Source organism: Panthera leo, chromosome A1 (assembly GCF_018350215.1).
Source record: "Panthera leo isolate Ple1 chromosome A1, P.leo_Ple1_pat1.1, whole genome shotgun sequence".
Taxonomy (NCBI): domain Eukaryota; kingdom Metazoa; phylum Chordata; class Mammalia; order Carnivora; family Felidae; genus Panthera; species Panthera leo.
In genome coordinates, this window is record NC_056679.1 from 129,117,934 (window position 1) to 129,137,779 (window position 19,846).

The following is a 19,846-nucleotide window of genomic DNA, read 5'->3' on the forward strand; positions in this document are numbered from 1 at the left end:
TCCTTTACGTTTTGTATTAAAGGAGGTGTATTACATAGATTGGTAAATCGTGGTGTAGAGACAGAACATCAGACTTAAAATCTGAAGGCTTAGAGTCCAGTATTGTCTCTATTATGTATGCGTTACTTGAGTAACCTTGGGTGAAGCTCATTTTTTTCTCATTTACAGTGGTCATGCTCTTCTCTAACAGCATTGGAAGAATTTTAATAAGGAATACACATATAATAATAATAATAGAAATATTACTGAGTTTACCTCATGTTTAGTGTATCCGGAAGTTCTCATAGAAGAGGGTAGAAACCAGTTGGGGGGGGGGGCGGTGAATGATATCACAGTTGGAGGTCATCTTACTTTACTCTGACTTTCTGTCATGTATTTCTTCTCCTTCTACTTTCTCACTTGTGCACTTTGTACCCCCCCCCCCCCCCCACCTTCCTATGAGCTAGCCTGTAGTGGGCACACTACAGCAAAGAGGGACAGACTAAGCGGAAGCTGGTATTGGTCTTGGCTGGGAGCAGAGTGTGTATGTGTGTGTGTGGGGTCATTTCAGTGGCCCTCTCACTCCTAGAGCCTGAGCTGTCCCAAAAGTAGGGTAGACTCCTCCCTGATATCACTGTCATGTGCCCAGAGATACCATTTCAGTCAGCTAGAAGCAGAAGGAATATATTCACATGTTAGATGCACTTGACACATGACATCCAAGATCTCTTCCACCTCTGATTCTGTGACTTTGGTGGTGGTATTTCTACAGAGACACAGGAAGCACCTGGTATCATACTGCAAAAGGTGCACCTCCTGTGGTTCTACTCAAGTGTGCACTTACGTGTTGTTCTTTGATGAGACATTTGAATTTGTTTGAGCATGGTTCGAATAAAACCAACATCATAAATTCCATTCATGCCTGCCAGTCCTGCTTAACTTAGCCTCCAAATGCCTCTGTGTCCCAGCCATCTTATATATCAGTCCATTCAGGCTCTCTTAGATATTCCAAACAGACAAGCAGACCTACTCAGCAATCCTGTGTTCACTGTGTAGCTTACTTTTAGTTGATTGTAAACTCCATCAGGTCCGAAACTATGACCTGTGTGTGTATCTTGGTGGCCTCCCTAAGGGCAGTACTTAAGAAGCAGTAGGCACTTGGAATTTGTTAAACAAAAAGTAACACTGTCATTTTTCGTTCTCTTTTGTTCTTAGCAGGAACTTGGAGATTTATTTTATTTTATTTTTTTTTTAATTTTTTTTTTTTTTCAACGTTTATTTATTTTTGGGACAGAGAGAGACAGAGCATGAACGGGGGAGGGACAGAGACAGAGGGAGACACAGAATCGGAAACAGGCTCCAGGCTCTGAGCCATCAGCCCAGAGCCTGACGCGGGGCTCGAACTCACGTACCGCGAGATCGTGACCTGGCTGAAGTCGGACGCTTAACCGACTGCGCCACCCAGGCGCCCCTTGGAGATTTATTTTTGTACACATACGTGTTCCAAATCTAGCAGTGAGCGACAGTCGGAGTTGTTTGATGGAGGCCTTATGTCACATCTTTCTTCCTTTTGTTCCCCTGTGGATGGTCATGTTCATTGTAATTGGCTTGCATTAGCAACCAGTTTTTACAAGTATCCTAGGGAGATAATTTGGTTATTACAAGCATATTCTTTCTTTCGTAGAACACTCAGGCATTGACATTTGGTGAAACAAAGGTATGATCTACTGGTGATTAATACAATTTGCAAATATTCTGTAGGAGAGAATTGAATTTGCTGTCCTAAAGTGCAGCAGTGTGAAACTTAGAGAAATTTTAAAACAATTTTAAAAAAGTATGTTGGAAAAATATATGGTAATATAGAACTGTGTGAAGATAAAAAGACAAATCCGGATTGGCTCCTTCATCAACCAGCTCCTTCCTTAGTGTCTCCAACAGTTCCCTTATTCCTCAAGGCAACTACTGCTGACGGTGTGGTTTGTATTCTTTGAGACAGCTTTCTTTGTGCACACACATACGTAGTTTTTAAAAAACAATTAAACATATTTTTCTCCCTTTTGCTTTTTTCTCTTAATATATGGTGTATATCTTATGTTAGTACAGACGTGTCTATTACTGTTTTAAATGCTGTGTAGTATTCCATATTATGGATACATTTAACTACTAACTTACTGAATAATTTTGAAGTTGCTTTTGTTTTGTTTTTGTACTGTGTGCAGTACCACTTCAACCATTGTGTGTGTGTATGTGTGTGAATTTGTGCAAATATTTTTGTTTTTTTGTTTTTAAGTTTATTTATTTTGAGAGAGAGAGAGCACATGAGCAGGGAAGGGGCAGAGAGAGAGGGTGAGAGAGAGAGAGGATCCCAAGCAGGTTCTGCAGTGTTAGCTCAGAGCCTGACATGGGGCTTGAGATCATGACCTGAGGCAAAAATCAAGAGTCCTTCTGAGCCACCCAGGAGCCCCTGTGCAAGTATTTTTGAATAATAGATCCTTAGTAGTAGAAATGCCAGAACAAGTGGTACATGCATTTTTTAGTAAGTACTGCCACATTTCCCTCAAAGAATCACTGGGTTTATTTAAAAAAAAAATTTTTTTTAATATTTATTTATTTTTGAGAGACAGAGACAGAGCACAAGTAGGGGAAGGGCAGAAAGAGAATGAGACACAGAATACAAAGCAGGTTCCAGGCTCTGAGCTGTCAGCACAGAGCTCAATGCAGGGCTCAGACTCACAAACCATGAGATCATGACCTGAGAGCCAAAGTCGGACGCCTAACCAACTGAGCTACCCAGGTGCCCCTCACTAGGTTTATTTTTAAGTTTTGACTAAAACTAGATGTTTCTCTAATAAGATTTAATTTTTTTTTTTTTTTTTTTTTTTACAAAATTGATGGAATGTATGACCATGTACGTATGACTATCTTCATATGAAAAAGCATTTCACTTCAGCAAAAGAAGTAATCTTAGAACTTCTGTGTCTTCATTTGGAGGAATCACATCTCTAGCCCATGAGGAATTTGCTAGGGTAATACAGAAACAGCCAAGTTACTTTCAGCCCAGTATGCTTCATTTTTTGTCTTTTCACCTCCAAATCTTGCCTTCCCTCATACCATATAGTCATCTCTGACACTGTCTTCACTCTCATGCTTTTCAAAGGCTAGCTACCAGCTGTGATCAGTTTCCTCGCTAGTCCTCTGTCCTTGACCTGACCCTAAGTCTGTCCATGTTGGCTCTATGAGCTTCTTGTGCCCACCTCCCCCATAAATGGGGTTTTCACTTTTTCTGAGACTCTGCAGAGTGTTGATGATCTTAGAAGTTAGCCTATGTAGGGGCGCCTGGGTGGCTCAGTCTGTTAAGCGTCCGATTTCAGCTCAGGTCACGATCTCGAGGTCCGTGAGTTCGAGCCCCGCCCACGTCGGGCTCTGGGCTGATGGCTCGGAGCCTGGAGCCTGCTTCCGATTCTGTGTCTCCCTCTCTCTCTGCCCCTCCCCCGTTCATGCTCTGTCTCTCTCTGTCCCAAAAATAAATAAACGTTAAAAAAAAAAAATTAAAAAAAAAAAAAAAAAAAGAAGTTAGCCTATGTTTCCTTTGCTCTCCAGCTCTGTTACTGCAGATAGCAACTGAATCTCTTCAGACCTCAGTTTTCTTATTTATAAGACATGGACAATAAAGAGTTACCTGTTTTATAAGGTCAGGAAGGTTAAAGGAGTAAATTTGAATTACTGTTATCACTGTCATGGTGATGACTCAGTTGACATGCGTCTTCAGGGCAGTGAGAGTTGAGGAAAATATTTGTGAGCTGTTTTTTAAACAACGTCATTTAAATAATCTGAGCAAACCATTCTCGAAGCTTGCAAACATAGTAGATTTCTTTTAATAAATCTGAAGAGTTAGGTAATGTAAAGACAAGACTTCCTGAGAACTTTGCATTTAAATATTTATATTTGTGTACCAAGTAATACATTTTTAGCTAAGTTGCAGAAAGTGACCTACCTGTTATGCACACTATGTTTACATTCTGCATTTTTATTTTTATTTTTTATTTTTTTTTCAATATATGAAGTTTATTGTCAAATTGGTTTCCATACAACACCCAGTGCTCATCCCAAAAGGTGCCCTCCTCATTACCCATCCCCCACCCTCCCCTCCCTCCCACCCCCCATCAACCCTCAGTTTGTTCTCAGTTTTTAACAGTCTCTTATGCTTTGGCTCTCTCCCACTCTAACCTCTTTTTTTTTTTTTTTTTTTTCCCCTTCCCCTCCCCCATGGGTTTCTGTGCATTTTTAAATGAGCCTGGAGAGTGTACAAATACTGTATCGCTTTTTCACCCATATAAGACACATGCTTATTTCTGTACATGAATAAACATATTATTGAGCTTCTGAAGGAAATTAAGTGATAATAAGAGATGAGTAATAAAGTCAGATGAGAGGAAAGTAATAGAGGAAGATCTATAAACCCTGACAGGTCTTTCTATGTGAGTTCCCTGAGCTATATGGTGATTGCAGTACTACTTATTCTCTTCTTTCGCATTGAACTGAAGGGAAGGTGGCTTGCTGAGGGAGCCCAGCCTGGCACATGCCAGGGCTCCCTCTGTCATTAGCCTCCCGAGATAAAGACCATGGGCCGACCTCTAACAGCTTCTGGAGCTGACCATTGAGAACAGAAGGTGAGGAAGGATCTGGCTTTTGAAGCCATCACAATTGTAGGGTGAAAGGAAGGCATTGCCTGCCACTACTTTGAAATGAGGATTTAAGGAATAATAAAATTTGAATCTTTTTTCAAGTGTGTTTTTATTCAATGCATGTTATTTTTCAGCAATCTCCTAATTCTTGTTTTTTCTAAAGAAAGAATTTTTTTTGGAGTCTGAATCACTAAAGTTTGCTGCTTTGCCTTTTCCCTTGCGGTGCCAGTGGTTGATGTCAGGATTTTGCCTTCAGCTTGTAAGACAGGTGTACCGGTGCTTTTTTAAGTCGCAGACTTAATGTTGCCTAGCTTTAGCAGCGGGCACTGAAATTTTAGGAGATGGCATTTTTCTAGGTGCCCTAAAAGAGGCTGAATTAATCACCTCTACAGTGTTGACATCTGTTGCCTACATTCTGCCTTTATAGATTAAATTTAACAATTTTAACCAAAAAAAAAAACCTCACTTCTGCATAAATATAAATAGTTAAGGCATTATTTAGACTACTGTATTGTTAAAGCAGTTAGGTCACAGTTAAGGTGAAGAGGTAAAGTAAAGCTTTTCATTTCCTTTTTGTTCGAATTGTTTCCCAGCAGATTAAGCCAAGAAAAGAAAGCATTAAGTTCCCTATTAGAACCCAAAGCTGTGAATAATTCCACATACCAAACATAGCATAAGCCAGTTGTGAATGTGTCTCAGTTTCTCAGTTTAAAATTTACAGAATGGTTTGCTGCCGCTTACTGCTTAAAAGCAACTGTTTCCTTGACATGAGACAGATATTTCATTTGGTGTGTCTTAAATATGCTTCATTCAATACACTGGAGAGGTGTCTGTTTGCTGCTTCTGAACCCTGAATACTTTTCAGTATGAAGACCCACAAAGTGCCAACATGTTTAACATTCTCTCCAAATATAGAATAGTTCCCCTACCCTGCTGGCAAACATTCTGAGTCAGTAGTTCTGAAGTGTGGTGCCTAGGTATCTATTTTTTCCACAAGGTGCCTCAGGAATCTTGATAGACTCTTAATTTTGAGAACTGCCCGGATAAGGGGGTTTTGATACTGAGATAAACCAAATCAGGTATCAGACAGGGGAAGCCAAGGACATGGACCAAGTGCCCCTCCATGTTCATGAATTCTCTTTTTGCTCTCTTTCTATGGTATTACATAACTAACATAAGAGGGTAAATCAAATTCACACATCTCTAGCTGGGAATGAGAGACAATTAAACTGTTTGACTTTTTTCACTAGATAATTTCACTTTCCCTGAAGGCTTGAAACTTTGAAGAATTAAGCTTTGGTAATAAAATGCTCACAAAGATTAATTATACAGTTGTAAACTTACAGCGTTCGTAATTATAAATATAAATAAGGGTAAAAAAAATATGATAGGTTTTAAAACCTTTTAATGGACCATTTAATTTACATACACAGATTCTGGTTCCTGCCCAACTGGGGGACTATTTAATAGCAAATGTGTAAATACGTGAATAATGTTTTTCTTTGCATACCTTTCTCAAAGCTAAACACTGAGAGGTTTTCTTTGTTGGTAGATAGCCACTAACAAGTAGAAATAAATTTTGCAAGTCTACATTTTATACAAGGCTTAGGCAACACTTTAATACTTGTAATCAAGACATATTGGGATTTAAATAGTTAAGCATTAAAGTTTACTAAATGAATCTGTTCTTTTAAGGAGGTTATTATTGTAGACATTTAATTTCCTGGTCTATAATGTATAGTATTACATATTCCTAAAGTGTTGAGTTGTGTTTAGAGTAAATTTATGTTTTATTTACCAACTGGTTGTGTTTACTTGCATTCTCATTACCAAGTGAAGATGTTTTCTATGTAGTCACATGAAAAGATTTCTAATTCTTATCGCCTAGTTAATTTTTTATTCCTCCATTATACAGTATTAGGTTTGAGGAAGTGGGAGGCTTGAGGATACATAGTTTTTCCAAGCTGTGCCTAGAACTGAAGTCTTCCGAGGTCTGATCTAGGATTAGGTCTTCTCGGCTCGTGTGTAGACGTTATTAGATAGATTATTTGCAGTAAAATTTTATCTGGGCCATTTTGCCTCTGCAGTGTCTCCCCCTTCCCCACACTCTTTAAGAAATACGTTAATTCTAACACTAGCTTACCAAACCTAACCTGCTTTTCCTGACCTCAACATGAAAACTGAAAAACCCTCAGTTTTGTTAAAAACTTGAGAAACATTATTCATATATTTATACATTTTCTTTTAGATGTCTTCCCAGCTAGTCAAGAATATCTGTGTGTAAATTAAATATCCCATTAAAGAAACATAAAAAATTATCATATTTTTAAAAATACGAGTGTTTTAAAACATATTGAATTTTAAGGAAAAATTCATTGTTATAATTCAAGTCAAATAAACGTGATTTCTGGAATATTCTTTGTAACATTTTTCTCTTTTAGTATGAAAAAAATAAGAGTTGAGTATATCCTGAAGTTCTTGTAGAGTGCCTGAATGTTGACCCCTTTGCCACTTTAGGCCAATAAGACTGGGTTTTTTTCCTCTAAACCACATTGAAATCTACTTAAAATATTTGGAAATTGATGTGGCATATAGAAAAGCCAAGTCTCAACATGGCTCTGACCCAAGCAGTGAAGGGTAGCATGCCTTCTACTATACCAGGACGGTCCGTCCCCATCTCAGTCCTTTAGGGACAGGATTCCTTGTAGGTCTTGGTCTTCAGTGCCCAATAGAGAACAACTGAAAAGTGAGGAGTATTGGGGGAAGTAACCACTGTGAGGATAGAAATTGACTTTCTTTAGTTCAGCTCATCAGAAGGAACAAAGAGTAGATAATCAGTAGCTTGTCAGAATTTTCCCTAAAAAGAGGTTAAAGAAGGATGTGTCAGATTGCCCAGGAGGGTTTTAGCAAGATACTGGACAAAGCTTAAATATGAAAGTTGACATCCTATCATTGAGTTGTTGGGCAAGTCTCTTCTGGTGCATTTAAAGAAACTATAGGGGCGCCTGGGTGGCTCAGTCAATTAAAGACATGACTCTTGATTTTGGCTCAGGTCATGATCTCATGGTTCATGGGATTGAGCCCCGTGTGAGTCTCTTTGCTGTCAGTGGAGCCTGCTTGAGATTCTCTTTCCCTCTCTCTCTGCCTGTTCCCTACTCACTTGGGCATGCACGCATTCTCTGTTAAAAAAATAAACTTAAAAAAAGATGAATCTATAGTTGTCGTTGTGCATTTGTATTTGTGTGTGTCTCTTTCTCTAGAATCAAGGAGATGGGCTGGATTAGGGGCTCTCAGTCCCTGTGGGATACAGATGTAGCCCCATTAGTTAACTCTTCACAGCACTGTGTGTCCTTAGATCTTCCTGTGAAAGAGAGAAATGTGTTAATAAGTGCTTGCGAACATCCCAGTATCTTTCCTTAGATTTGTGTTTGATTTAGGGCTGACAATGCCTGTCTTGATGTCGTCAGGGTTCAACTTTAGCTCCAGGTTCTGGGATGTATTCTTTAGAAGGGGAGAGAACCAGGAGACTGTGGATTTGGCACTGTGGCTCTGGACAAGTCCTAATCACCGTGAACTTGTTTCTGCTTCTGTAGAATAGGGATCATGATCTTAACTCACCTCTAGGGGACGTTGTAAGGCAAAAATGAGATAAATGTGAAAATGCTTTAGTGGTTCTTCTTTGATAGGAATCTTTCTCTTAGGGGAGGAATGTACACAAGTCTTTCTCCTCCCTCCTTCTCCCCCGTTCCAGTACTTGACTGCCTGATAGAGGCAAAAACTGGTTAAGTGTCAGGAAGCAGTGGTGAGCAGGGCAGCTACCATCCTTGCTCTCTGGAGCTTAAATATCTACTTACATACCAAGTCCTCCTTGGTACAACTTTCTCTGCCTTACTTCTGGAAGAACCAGTCTCTCCAGCTCTTCCTTCTAGGCCACTCATTCCCGTTGCCATCCTCACTCATTTTCTTTCCCAGTCTTTAAACATTGGCCTTCCTTGGGGCCCTATCTTAGATGATCTTCCTATCTGTAGAGTCTCCTGTAAAATATCCAGTCCCCTACTTGAAATCGTTTCTCCTCTTCTTGGCTATCTCAGAGGCACTTAAAATTCACCCTATCTGAAACAGAACTCATGACCTAAACACTGCCCTCCCACCCCATAACCTGGTCCTGCTCTGATCTGTGTGTCATTGAGTTGTCCATCATCCAGTTGTTTAACCCAGAAACGCTTGTCTTTCCTAACTCCCTGATCTTACAAATCTCACATACCCACTTCTTTGCTTTAATGTCTTGAATTCCTGTCAGATTCTACATTTCTGTTCTCACTCTTGTTTTTCAAGCTACCATCATCATCCTTTGTACAGACCATGAAAACATCATCCTCACTGTTCTCTTATGTATTTTTGCTTCCTAGTCCATCCTCCACACTTGAGAGATATTTTTTAGGTACCTAAATATATTCACATAGTTCTCAAATTTTAAAAATATGCAAAGGTGCAGGGAAGAGCTTTCTTCCCTCATGTACCTAGGTTACCCATTCTTTTTTTTTTTTTTTTTTAATTTTTTTTTTAATGTTTGTTTATTTTTGAGACAGAGAGAGACAGAGCATGAGCAGGGAAGGGGCAGAGAGAGAGGGAGACACAGAATGTGAAGCAGGCTCCAGGCTCTGAGCTGTCAGCACAGAGCCCGACGCGGGGCTCGAACTCACGAACTGTGAGATCATGACCTGAGCCGAAGTCGGACGCTTAACCGACTGAGCCACCCAGGCGCCCCCTAGGTTACCCATTCTATGCATGTGGAAGGAAATGCTAAGTTTTAGGCTTTTCCTAAAACTTCTTATTTACATAAAGTTTTTTTTTTAATGTACACTTTTCTTCAGCTTGTTTTATTTTTTCATTCAACAGCATATCTTGGATATTTTTCCATTGTACTACATAGAGATTCTCCACATTCATTTTTGTGGCTGAATATGTTCCATCGTAGGAATGTTGAAATTGATGCACATTAGAGCAAAACATCTTTACTATCTAGAGTATTTCATTCTTCTCCTTTGGATGACCTTGTCAGAAATTCCTCTTTATTACACTTAGGGAAGAGAAATCTAAACTCCTCACTTGCCAGGGCTCTCAAGGTCTAGCCCTTCTTCTCTGGGTTGTCTTGTATTTGTCTTTTCCTCATCCTCTACTTTTGGATTGTATGAACATAGACTAGCTTTTATCTCATCTGTGTTCTGTGTTCCTTCCCACCTGAGACTTCTGCTTAAGCTCTTAGTCTCACATGCAGACCCATTCCTTCCTTTTCCTGTTTTCTAGTTAACCTCTAATCTACGTAAGGGAAATTTCAACTCAGTTTCCATTTCCTTAAGGTGTGCTTACCCTGGTGATCCATGGCCAAGTCAGAGCTTTCTGATACCGTCTTCTGGCATTTGGTTGCTTCCTTTGAGCAGTTATTATCATTTATTATTGTGTATTTATATGTGTGATTATTAGGTTGATATTTATCTCACTTAAAATAGTATTTCTCAAATGGTGGGTTGCAACCCGTTTTGGGTTATGAAATCAGTTTTAAAAATTATGATAAGCCCTTTTCAAAAAAAGAAATAGAATATCAGAGCCTTTCACTTAAAGTAAAGGTCTTTTTTCCATCATGCTTTTGCTTCAGATTAATAGGTGTGATCACATAAACACCTGGATATACAAATATATTGGGCATGATGTTAATTGTTATTGTTGGTCTTAGTCAAAAATATTTTATGGTAAATTATATGACGATAGCAGTTCTATTTTTGTACACAATTTCATCCCCAAATCTAGCAGAGGACATTCAGTAAATATGTTGTCTCAATGAATAAATAAATGAATGCGCACCTTTTCGGGGAGATTCACAGACTCATCCTTCCTCTTAGGAACTAATGAACCCTGGTTCTAAGCAGATGTTAGTGTTTGTTTCCTTGGCCAATTCATTTTGCATTATTAGATTATTAGAAGAAAAGGAAAGGAATGTAAAACCAGACTTTTAATGTATCTTTTAAGGGTTGATAAGGAGATTAAACACTATTGATGAAAAGTTTTTAGATTTAAATTTTTTATATTACTTATACATCTTAGGCCTTAAATACCATTTTGCTTTTTGAATAAATAATGAAACTTAATTTTTACCTGCCTAAATATCTGGATAATGTTTGAGTTTCTAAGGTAGTCTACGTGGAGGGCTTATTACATAGCTCTTACCTTTTGTGTGTGCTTCAGCAATAAAATATTTATGCAGTTCGGCAAGGTGATACTACAACCTGGTTTAGTACAACAGCTGCACTGCCTGTTCCCATGTGGCTTGATTTCCCTTTTTAATCTTCAGTTTTTGTGCAACTAAAGACTATGTCAGCATGTAGTTTATACAGCAGCAGATAACAGTGAAAGCTTCTTGAATTAACATAGTAAAGAGAAATACTCTGCTCAGTTTACTTGGTTTCACATTTTTCTCATGTCTTTGAAAAACTTTCCTAACATGTTCTACACAGTAGAGCTTTATCAACAATCATGTATTTTACAATAAGACCTTTTTGTGACTTTTTAATTCTTTAGACGTGTAAACTCATCTGCAAAGGTTTAGTTTCTGATCTTTAAAAAGAAAATATCTCAGTTCTACAGTAATCTGCATTGTAGCTTAGCACAAATCAACAAAGACCTGGAAATAAGAGAATGATTTTCATATTTATTTTCAGTCATAAATTTGTATGTATAATGGAAATTGAGATTGGCTTAAAAAGTGTGTAGGCAGAAAGTATAGAATCTTAATTCTTCTCAAATTTATTATCAGAGCCCTTTAGCACAGAGTTTTTATCTAGCATATGTGTTATTTTTTCTTTCTATTTCTAGGTGCTCCTGATCCAACAGCAGGTGCTAGTATAGATGATGAAAACTGCTGGCACTTAGATGAAGAGCAGGTTCAAGAACAGGTTAAACTGTTCCTTTCCCAGGGCGGGTACCACGGATCAGGGAAGCAGCTTAATTTGCTCTTTGCAAAGGTATGATTTTTTTTAAAAGAAATATTCTAAATATATACATATATAGAAAGTATCTATATATGATTATGTGTACACTAAAATAAAGGCTTTTTAAATTATTTTTTTGAAGAATAGAGTCTGAGTTAACCAACCAATTAGAAACTATTATGTTGTAATGCATTAATTTACTTAGGTGTCCGTAGACAAGATGTGGAGCATTTTTGTTTCTCTCAGTTCCCATTACTAAAATGGTAACAGTTTATACAATTTTGAAAAACCTTTCAGTACTCAAAAGCAAATAGCTTAATATTATTAAAAATGCTATCTTTTCACATTTTTACTTTTTCCAGTTAATGTTCTCAAGTAGAGCATAACTTTGAATATAGTCCCTATAATGTGCTTTGTATATTTAAGGGTTTTTTTTGAGGTTCCGAAGTATCTCCTGTTCTAATCCATATTCTGTAAATTTTACATAATTATTTTTGAACAGTTTATACATGCATGTGAGATATTATATATTTAGTTTAATAATGTCAGTGTATTTAAATTAGATTCAGAAGCAGGGACTTTGGAGTCATACAGACCTGGGTTTCAATCTAAATTCTAAATCTTACTGAATGTATGAACTTTGGCAAGTTATTTAAGTCCATTTCCTCATCTGTAAAATTAGTTAATGATAACACATCTCCCTCAAGTTATGAGTAAATGTAATGGTGTCTAACATGTCGTTTTAGCCTTGGTAAATGTTAATTTTCATCACCAAAATTTGATGGCCCAGGAAACATAGTTATCATTGTTATAAATTCTGTGTGAGTAGAAGCTATGTCTGTTGCTTTATACAGAACTTTTAGTACCCATAAACACAATTCTCAATACTGGGTAAAATGCTTTTTTAGTCATATTAAATCACTCTCTTTTTATAGGGGATATAGCTATTGTTCTGGCTAATGTATTCAAATTGGTTTTTAACAGAAGAGATAACTGATTGATACTTTTGACAACTCATCAATACTGTGTTAAAAAGCTTTTCTACTATTTATAATAATTATTGTTTTTTTTAACTCTGAAGAATTAGCATATATTCTGTTACTGGTCATGTTCAGAAAATAGTGTATTCTGATTAATCAGTATCCTCTTGCCAAAGATTATCCCATTTACTAAATATAGATCGCCAATTTTCCGAGAATTAGATTACAGTAAAATACATTTAACCCTAAAACTACTTCACATGTGATTTAATCATCATTTGGTAATTAATAGGTAGTCAAACTCATGTAGTAGATCAGAGTCTGCCTTCTGAAAATTAATTACCGTTAGACTATAGGTGTACTTGAGTGTTGCTTAATAGTTGTGGTTTATATGCTTAAGAGTAAAGCGTTTATTTTCATTGCTGTTGCTGAGTAATAGGTTAGAAGTTTATCAGGAAAAGAAACATTAAATCAAATCCATGATGTAGTGGTAATATTAAAGGTTTGGCATATTTTGATTCACAGGAAGTATTTCATAGATTCTCATGTTAGTGAATAGTACACTTTGGCCTAGTGGAAGCAAAGTGAAAGAGGTATTAGGCCTACAGCTGCTATTTTTATGCCTGTAGATGATGTATACATTATATATGCTGTATGAAGTAACATCATCTAATTTTGGAAATGGAATAACTTTTTTTATTTTTTAATTTTTTGGCATAACTTTTAGAGTTAACACAGATCTGGGCTCTGATCCCAGCAATTCCTCTTGTCCTTTGGGCAAGTTACTTCATTTCTCTGAAGCATGGTTTTATAATTCATAAAATGGAATTATAATCTGGCCTACTTTATATGGTTATTGTGAAGAGTACCTGGTAGGTACAAATGTAAAAACTCTTTAGCGTGATGTCCAGTAAATGGCAACTCCCTTTCTTCCTCACAGTCTTCATCTGTTCATGACTGTTTAGTGCTTCCATATGGGAAATAACTTTTTAAGATTATTGAAATAATCCTGGAAGCACAACATTTGTGATTTAGGGTGAAAGTGCTTTTGAGTTCTTTGCAAGGCTCAAATGTAAAGCCTGTGATGGGGTTCCGTTACTTGTCAGGGTACAAGCCTGACACAGGATCTGTGGATCTTTAGGTTTGGGCTGCTTAATTGAATATCTGCCATTTCCTCCTTCATTTGCCTTTCACACAGAACCTTGAATAAAAGGACCCCCTCTCTTTTTCTGCTGCTTATGACCTTGTTCAAGTAATGTCCTGTAGGGAGAACTGGTGGTGTTCAGCTCAGATTCTTATTTGTTGAACACATGGCAGTAAACGCTTTTGGGACTGATAGATTTATTTAGGGTTTTCTCGAAAGAGACTTAGTCTTGTGTCCCCCCTCCCCCCCCCCCTTTTTTTAAATTTTATTTGGAGAATTTGGCATAAGAGTAGTGGACAGAGCTTTAAGTTCCAGCTTTGACAGGCTGAGTTAGCTTACCAGGTCACAGGTTATGGTTCTGCTTCCTGGATCGCTCATTTAGAGCAAGAGAATTCTTTAACCTGTGATGCAGTCCATTTCCTTTGACTATTGCAAAAAGAGTCCCATCTGAGTGAATATAAAAGTATAATGTTGCTCTTCTTGTCAGAAAACTTCGGTGTGAGAATGTACCAAAATTTTGATTTACCTCAAAAACTGAAGGACTTTGCAACTCTGGAAATATACTACAAAAGATTGCAGTGTACAGTTTAAATTGGTGAATTGTATGGTATGTGAATTATGTCTCAATAATGCAGTTTTTTAAGAACAGAAAGACAGATGTTATTATTATAAACATTACTCAGTCGATTTAGAAGATCCCTAAAGAGTTATCATTAGACTGCTTTTGGCTTGTCTATTCTGGTGGTAAGTACAATCAGTTGGAAGAGTCAGGAAGGTGCCAAATTATTTGTCTTGTTTAATTTGGTATGTTTCTGTAGGCTGGCAAAAATTTCTTCTTTGTAATTGGGAAGGTAACCAAATTTCCTCATGTGGATTATGAAACATGATTTTAAAAAATTAACAGTTAATTCTCTGATTAAATTGCCATTTAGGATAGAGACCAGTTTTTAATAAACTTTTGTTTGCTTAAGAGGGCTGGTATCAAAAATTACCTGCCCTGGACCCCAGAGAAAGAAATAAAGTGGTCTGTTTGTGTATCGCTGTGTATTTTTGAACACTTTTCTAAAGGTCTGATTTTTCCCCATTAGGTGCGGGAGATGTTGAAGATGAGGGACTCTAATGGGGCCCGCATGTTGACGTTGATAACAGAGCAATTCATGGCTGACCCTCGTCTGTCACTTTGGAGACAACAAGGCACTGCGATGACTGACAAATATAGGCAGCTCTGGGATGAGCTGGGTAAATACAAGTTTCCTGATGGATTGCCATTGAGTTGTGTATGGGTAAAGATCATGGTGGAGTGTTTAAAAAAGCATAGTCAGAGTGTTGCTGAAGAGAGAGCTGCTCGTATGTGAACTAACTGCCATTATATCCTGGTTAGAAGAAGGAGGACTTGGGCTGACATTTGCAGGAAATAATCTTGGGAAGGTTTGGAGGAAATTGTGTGATCTTGAAAGCGAGCATAGGAATCTGCCTTAATATTTGAAAAAAGAAGCTATGTTGTTTTAAAACAGTTATTTTGTTTAGTAGAGCTAGTTACTTATTTCTAGAATAATATTGTAATCAATTCGCCTAAAATTTGGGTTTTTCCCCCCTTTGCCTACGTTAAAAGTATCAAAAGTGGTTTGAACATTTTTTTTTTTTTTGGCTGCTACAGACTTAGACGAACTTTTGATTGTCTGAATGGAAAAGATACAGCAAACTATAATTTTTATTGCTTCCCAGATCTCTGTAATAAAAATGATTGAAAAAATGACAAATCCATTAGTCTTATTCACCGGGAAATTTGGGGAGATGAATATTTTTACCCAGTGCCCATTGCTAGGGAATTAACAATGCATTTGTGGTCTTTCTATTAAGAAATCTGCATGGGGAAAATGGAACTTTTGACAAATATCTCAATGCCTGTATTTTATGTTTTGGATATGATAACTAGAAGATCCTAGTTTCATTGAAATTGAATAGAATAACTCTTCATACCTTCACCTTTTTTCTCTCTTGGTTAATAATAGACCACATCCTGTTGATTGATCCCATGTTAAGTCTAGACCAAGGGAAGCTGTTGTTTTTGTATGTGCCCCATGATTGTAATAATTGGAAGGGACCTTTGAAGTGAACTGTTTTATGGGTAAGGAAACTGAATTCTGGGGAAGTTCAGGAGACTTCCAGAAAATGACATTGACTGACTTACAGATATGCAGCAAGTTGGTAAAGAATTGGACGTTAGAGTTTCCTCTTTCCCGTTAATAGATTGTATGTTCAGAAACTTGGTATGGATGACAGCTCTTTTTTTTTTTTTTTTTTTTTTTTTTGACAGATATATCTGCTACTTGCCACCTGTTAGGTATTTGTTGACCTTTTTCCCTGGTATTTTTATTAACTATCTTGTGATAACTTAATCTTGGTACATTCCTTGGGTCACCTGAAGTAATGGTTAGTGATCTCTAACCCAATCAAAATTTAAATCAGTCTGTAACTATAGTAGATTGTTTCAATATATTAGAAGAGTGTTTGGGAGCATGGTCTGGTGATTGGAGAACACAAGTGTAATGTGTGGTTTAAACGTATTTTTATACAATACTGAGTGATACACTTTTCCAGGTAAACCTTTTTCAATTTTATAATTCATCAGTAAATGTTGAATTGATTAGTTGGTTTATGACATTCAAAAGGACTAGCATTACAAAAAAAAACTATAGTGAAGGGAATCATTTAAAGAAAAAAATTTTGGATTAATACTAAATGAATAAAATTTTAAGAACTTAGATGCTTGGAGGAAATTAGAATTACAAATAACTAATTAGGAGAAGGCAAACTAATTTTTTTGGTTACAAAAAAAGTGATATAGTTAAATAAAACTTACAGTGTTCATATTTAATCCATTAGTCACATCTCACTTTTCCAAGTTGTTTTGGAAATTATGTGCCTCAGCCTTCAATAAGAATTATAAATTCTCATTAGGTGGAAGTTCCCACCAGCTGATTCTAGTTATACCCTATGATGAACTGCTTTCTGATTATGGACCAGGCTTTATATTATTCAAGTTCTTTGATTTCAGTCTAAGATGAAGAATACATTTTCTTGCCCTGTATTTCCTTTTTTCACAAATCCCACCCTGCCCACCAATCATTACTAGACTGTTGTAAATTCTCTTGTGTACTCTGATGGCAAGCAGAGGTCACTAGCCATTTTAACCGCATCTATGTTCTGTGAAGAATCCCATGTAGAAGTAACAATAGCTACCATATCTTAATATTCATTCACCAAAAAATTAACTAAAAGTTGCTTCTGGACTACAAAACGAAAGGATTTTGCTTCTTAATAAAATGGGAGAATTTGACTTTGTGCCCCTGCGCAGGGCTCACATTGCTTCAAGGCTCTGCTTTGGAATTAAATGCTGAGCACTGCCAGATGCCAGACATTGAGAAGAGGCTGAGTTTTGTCGGCAAATGGGATCTGCAAGTTAATTGGTGTTTTCTGCAGGCTTCTGGCTGTGAAATGAAATTGGAAGCCCTTTAGCCACATGGATAATACAGGACCTGAATACAAATGTCACATGTCACCATCAGGACCCACTGTGAGACAATAGTGTTCCCACTCCAACACTGCACCATTACAGATCATTTAAATATGGGGATTACATTTAAACTAAAAGCCCCATTTGCCTTTTACTGCAATTTAAATGTCCTCTTAGCAAAAGCTAAGTGACAAATTAAATGAAAAAAGTGCCCACATTTTTAAAGCTGTAATGCAAAACAACCTTTTATTGCTTCTCATGTGCCACGAATGAATCATTATACTTGTCAACCCTAAACCAAGCCATAATTGGAGCAGCTACTGTTATCAAAGTGGGGCTGCTCTGTGACAGCTTAATAAAGCTGAAACTGTTAAATTAAATCTCAGATGCTTAACTCCTTAGCACTGGTGAATTCGATGGGTCCATTTCTGGCAATAGCCAATACACCAGGAAAAAAAAAAAAAAAGATTCCTGGCATGAAAGCCTTAATCTGATGAAAGTGTACAAGTAAGAGTATCTTAGCCAAGTAACTGTGCTTCTTGGCAGAGGTATTTGGAGGCATCAGATTGTCAGCCTGATTACAAAATTTAATTTTTTTGGTAAGATCAGATATTCCCCTCCCCAATATTTACAGCTTACTGAGTATATGTGATTTATTAAAATTTAACTCTTGATGTTTCAAAATTAGTTTAAAACATAATATATATATGTATAACTTTGTCTCTCTTTCAAGTAAGTATATACAAACTTTTTTGAAGTAGCAACAGGCCCGATTCCTTTCCCCCTCGGGAACAGAGGGATTAATTATGCTCAGTTCTTCTTTTCTAAATTAAGTGCCTATGATATTCATTTAGTCTGAGTTAATTTTTGTGACTTATTCCCTGATATTCATAATGTAGTATGAAATAAATACAGATGCATACTATTAAGATCCTGTTCAGTGCATCCCATTTGCAGATACATTATTCTTATATATGAATCTTTTTCAATATTAGTTTTACTTTTTCTATGTGACAGTCATTTTCTAAACCATACGGCAGTCATCTCAGAGTACGTGTGGTATCATGATCAGCAAGAGAAAATGTATATGTTAAAATCTTAAGACAGGGGGTGCCTGGGTGGCTCAGTAGGTTGAGTGTCTGACTCTTGATTTCAGTTTGGGTCATGATCTCATGGTTCATGAGTTTGAGCCCCACATTGGGCTCTGCGCTGGCAGCACTGAGTCTGCTTGGAATTCTTTCTCTCTTTCTCTGTCTCTGCCCCTTCCCTGCTCAAACGTGCATGTGCATGCATGCTCTCTCTCTCAAATTTCAAAAAATAAAATAAAATCTTAAGACAGAAAGCCCATTGCAGTGATAGAAGGTGCATATTTGGTAGATCTATAGAATATACACCTGTTTAGTTGCATTCTTTATTCTATAAAATGCAGATTTTCTAGAAAGCAGATCATAGAAATAATCCTTAGATTTCAAAGAACAACCCAGTGTCGATTGGTGGTGAGCACACCTACTGTTAGCCCTAATGGCTTTGTGTTCAGCACACTTAATTACCATGGGGGTCTTTAGGGATGAGGGGGTATATTGTAATCTCTTATCTATGTTGATGGGTCTCTTTCCTTAAATGTCTTCTAGACTGTAATTTTACTTTGCTTCATAAAACTATAGGTTGTAGCTGCCAGTCTATTAAAATCTAATTAAAAATGGATGTCATTAGAGGAAACAGTTAAATAAGATTTAATTACAGCTTTATCATAGGGAAAGATTCTTAAATTTTCATTTTTCAAGTTTTACATATGTGTTTTTTTTCCTAAAATTTTAAATACTTTCTCTGTGAGCTGAGTCATATGTTTTGCATTCTAGCATCTCAACTTTGTTTTTTAGGTAGAGGCTGGGCTACCATTGCAAGAGCCTTGCTACTCTGAGCTTTGCTCACATTCACAAGATACAAGGAGTTATCTTACAGAATTCTTTTCCAAGGTTTTGATATGGGGGTGTCACACTGGCTCAGTTGGTGGAACATGCCATGCGACTCTTGATCTCGGGGTTGAGTTCAAGCCCCACATTGGGTGTACAGATAACTTAAAAATAAAACCTAAAAAAAAAGTTTTGAAATGGGTACCTAAGTCTTTGTGAGTAGAAATAGTCATAGTTAGAAGTTTCTTTCTATTTTGAAATCCGCTGTAAGGTTAGTTTGACCAGTGGCTAAGCAGCAGCTCTCGTGTTCCTTGGTAGGGTACCGGATAGATTTGAGTGGGTGTACAGATTCAGGGTGCATGGAGTCACAATAAATCTTTGTTCAGCAATAGAGAACTTAGCCCATCGTTCATCCATTGAGACCAAATCTGTTGCAAATACTGAAAATTTCCTGTTCCGCAGACTCAGAACACTTGTCTCATGTACTACCTCAGATACCAGTAGTCATCTCTATGGGCCTCTTCCGCACCCACCCACCCACCCACATTTTTCCTGAATCGTATGCTTAAGTCACACATTTAAAATGATGCTGTAAGTAACTTCGAAGGGCTTTTGTGCACAGTCAGAAATAAGATTCCAAAG

General features: G+C 37.2%; 1 protein-coding gene across 19 annotated transcripts in view; it reads left to right on the top strand.

The window, feature by feature from the left end:
• The window catches only part of ZSWIM6 (zinc finger SWIM-type containing 6), a 196,585-nt gene that overhangs the window by 127,492 nt on the left and 49,247 nt on the right, over positions 1-19,846 (top strand). For all 19 annotated transcript variants that reach the window (XM_042939798.1, XM_042939940.1, XM_042939829.1 and 16 more), the window contains 2 exons: positions 11,535-11,683; positions 14,863-15,013. In XM_042939798.1, coding sequence (XP_042795732.1) covers positions 11,535-11,683; positions 14,863-15,013 — 300 coding nt within the window. The remainder of the gene's footprint in view (positions 1-11,534; positions 11,684-14,862; positions 15,014-19,846) is intronic.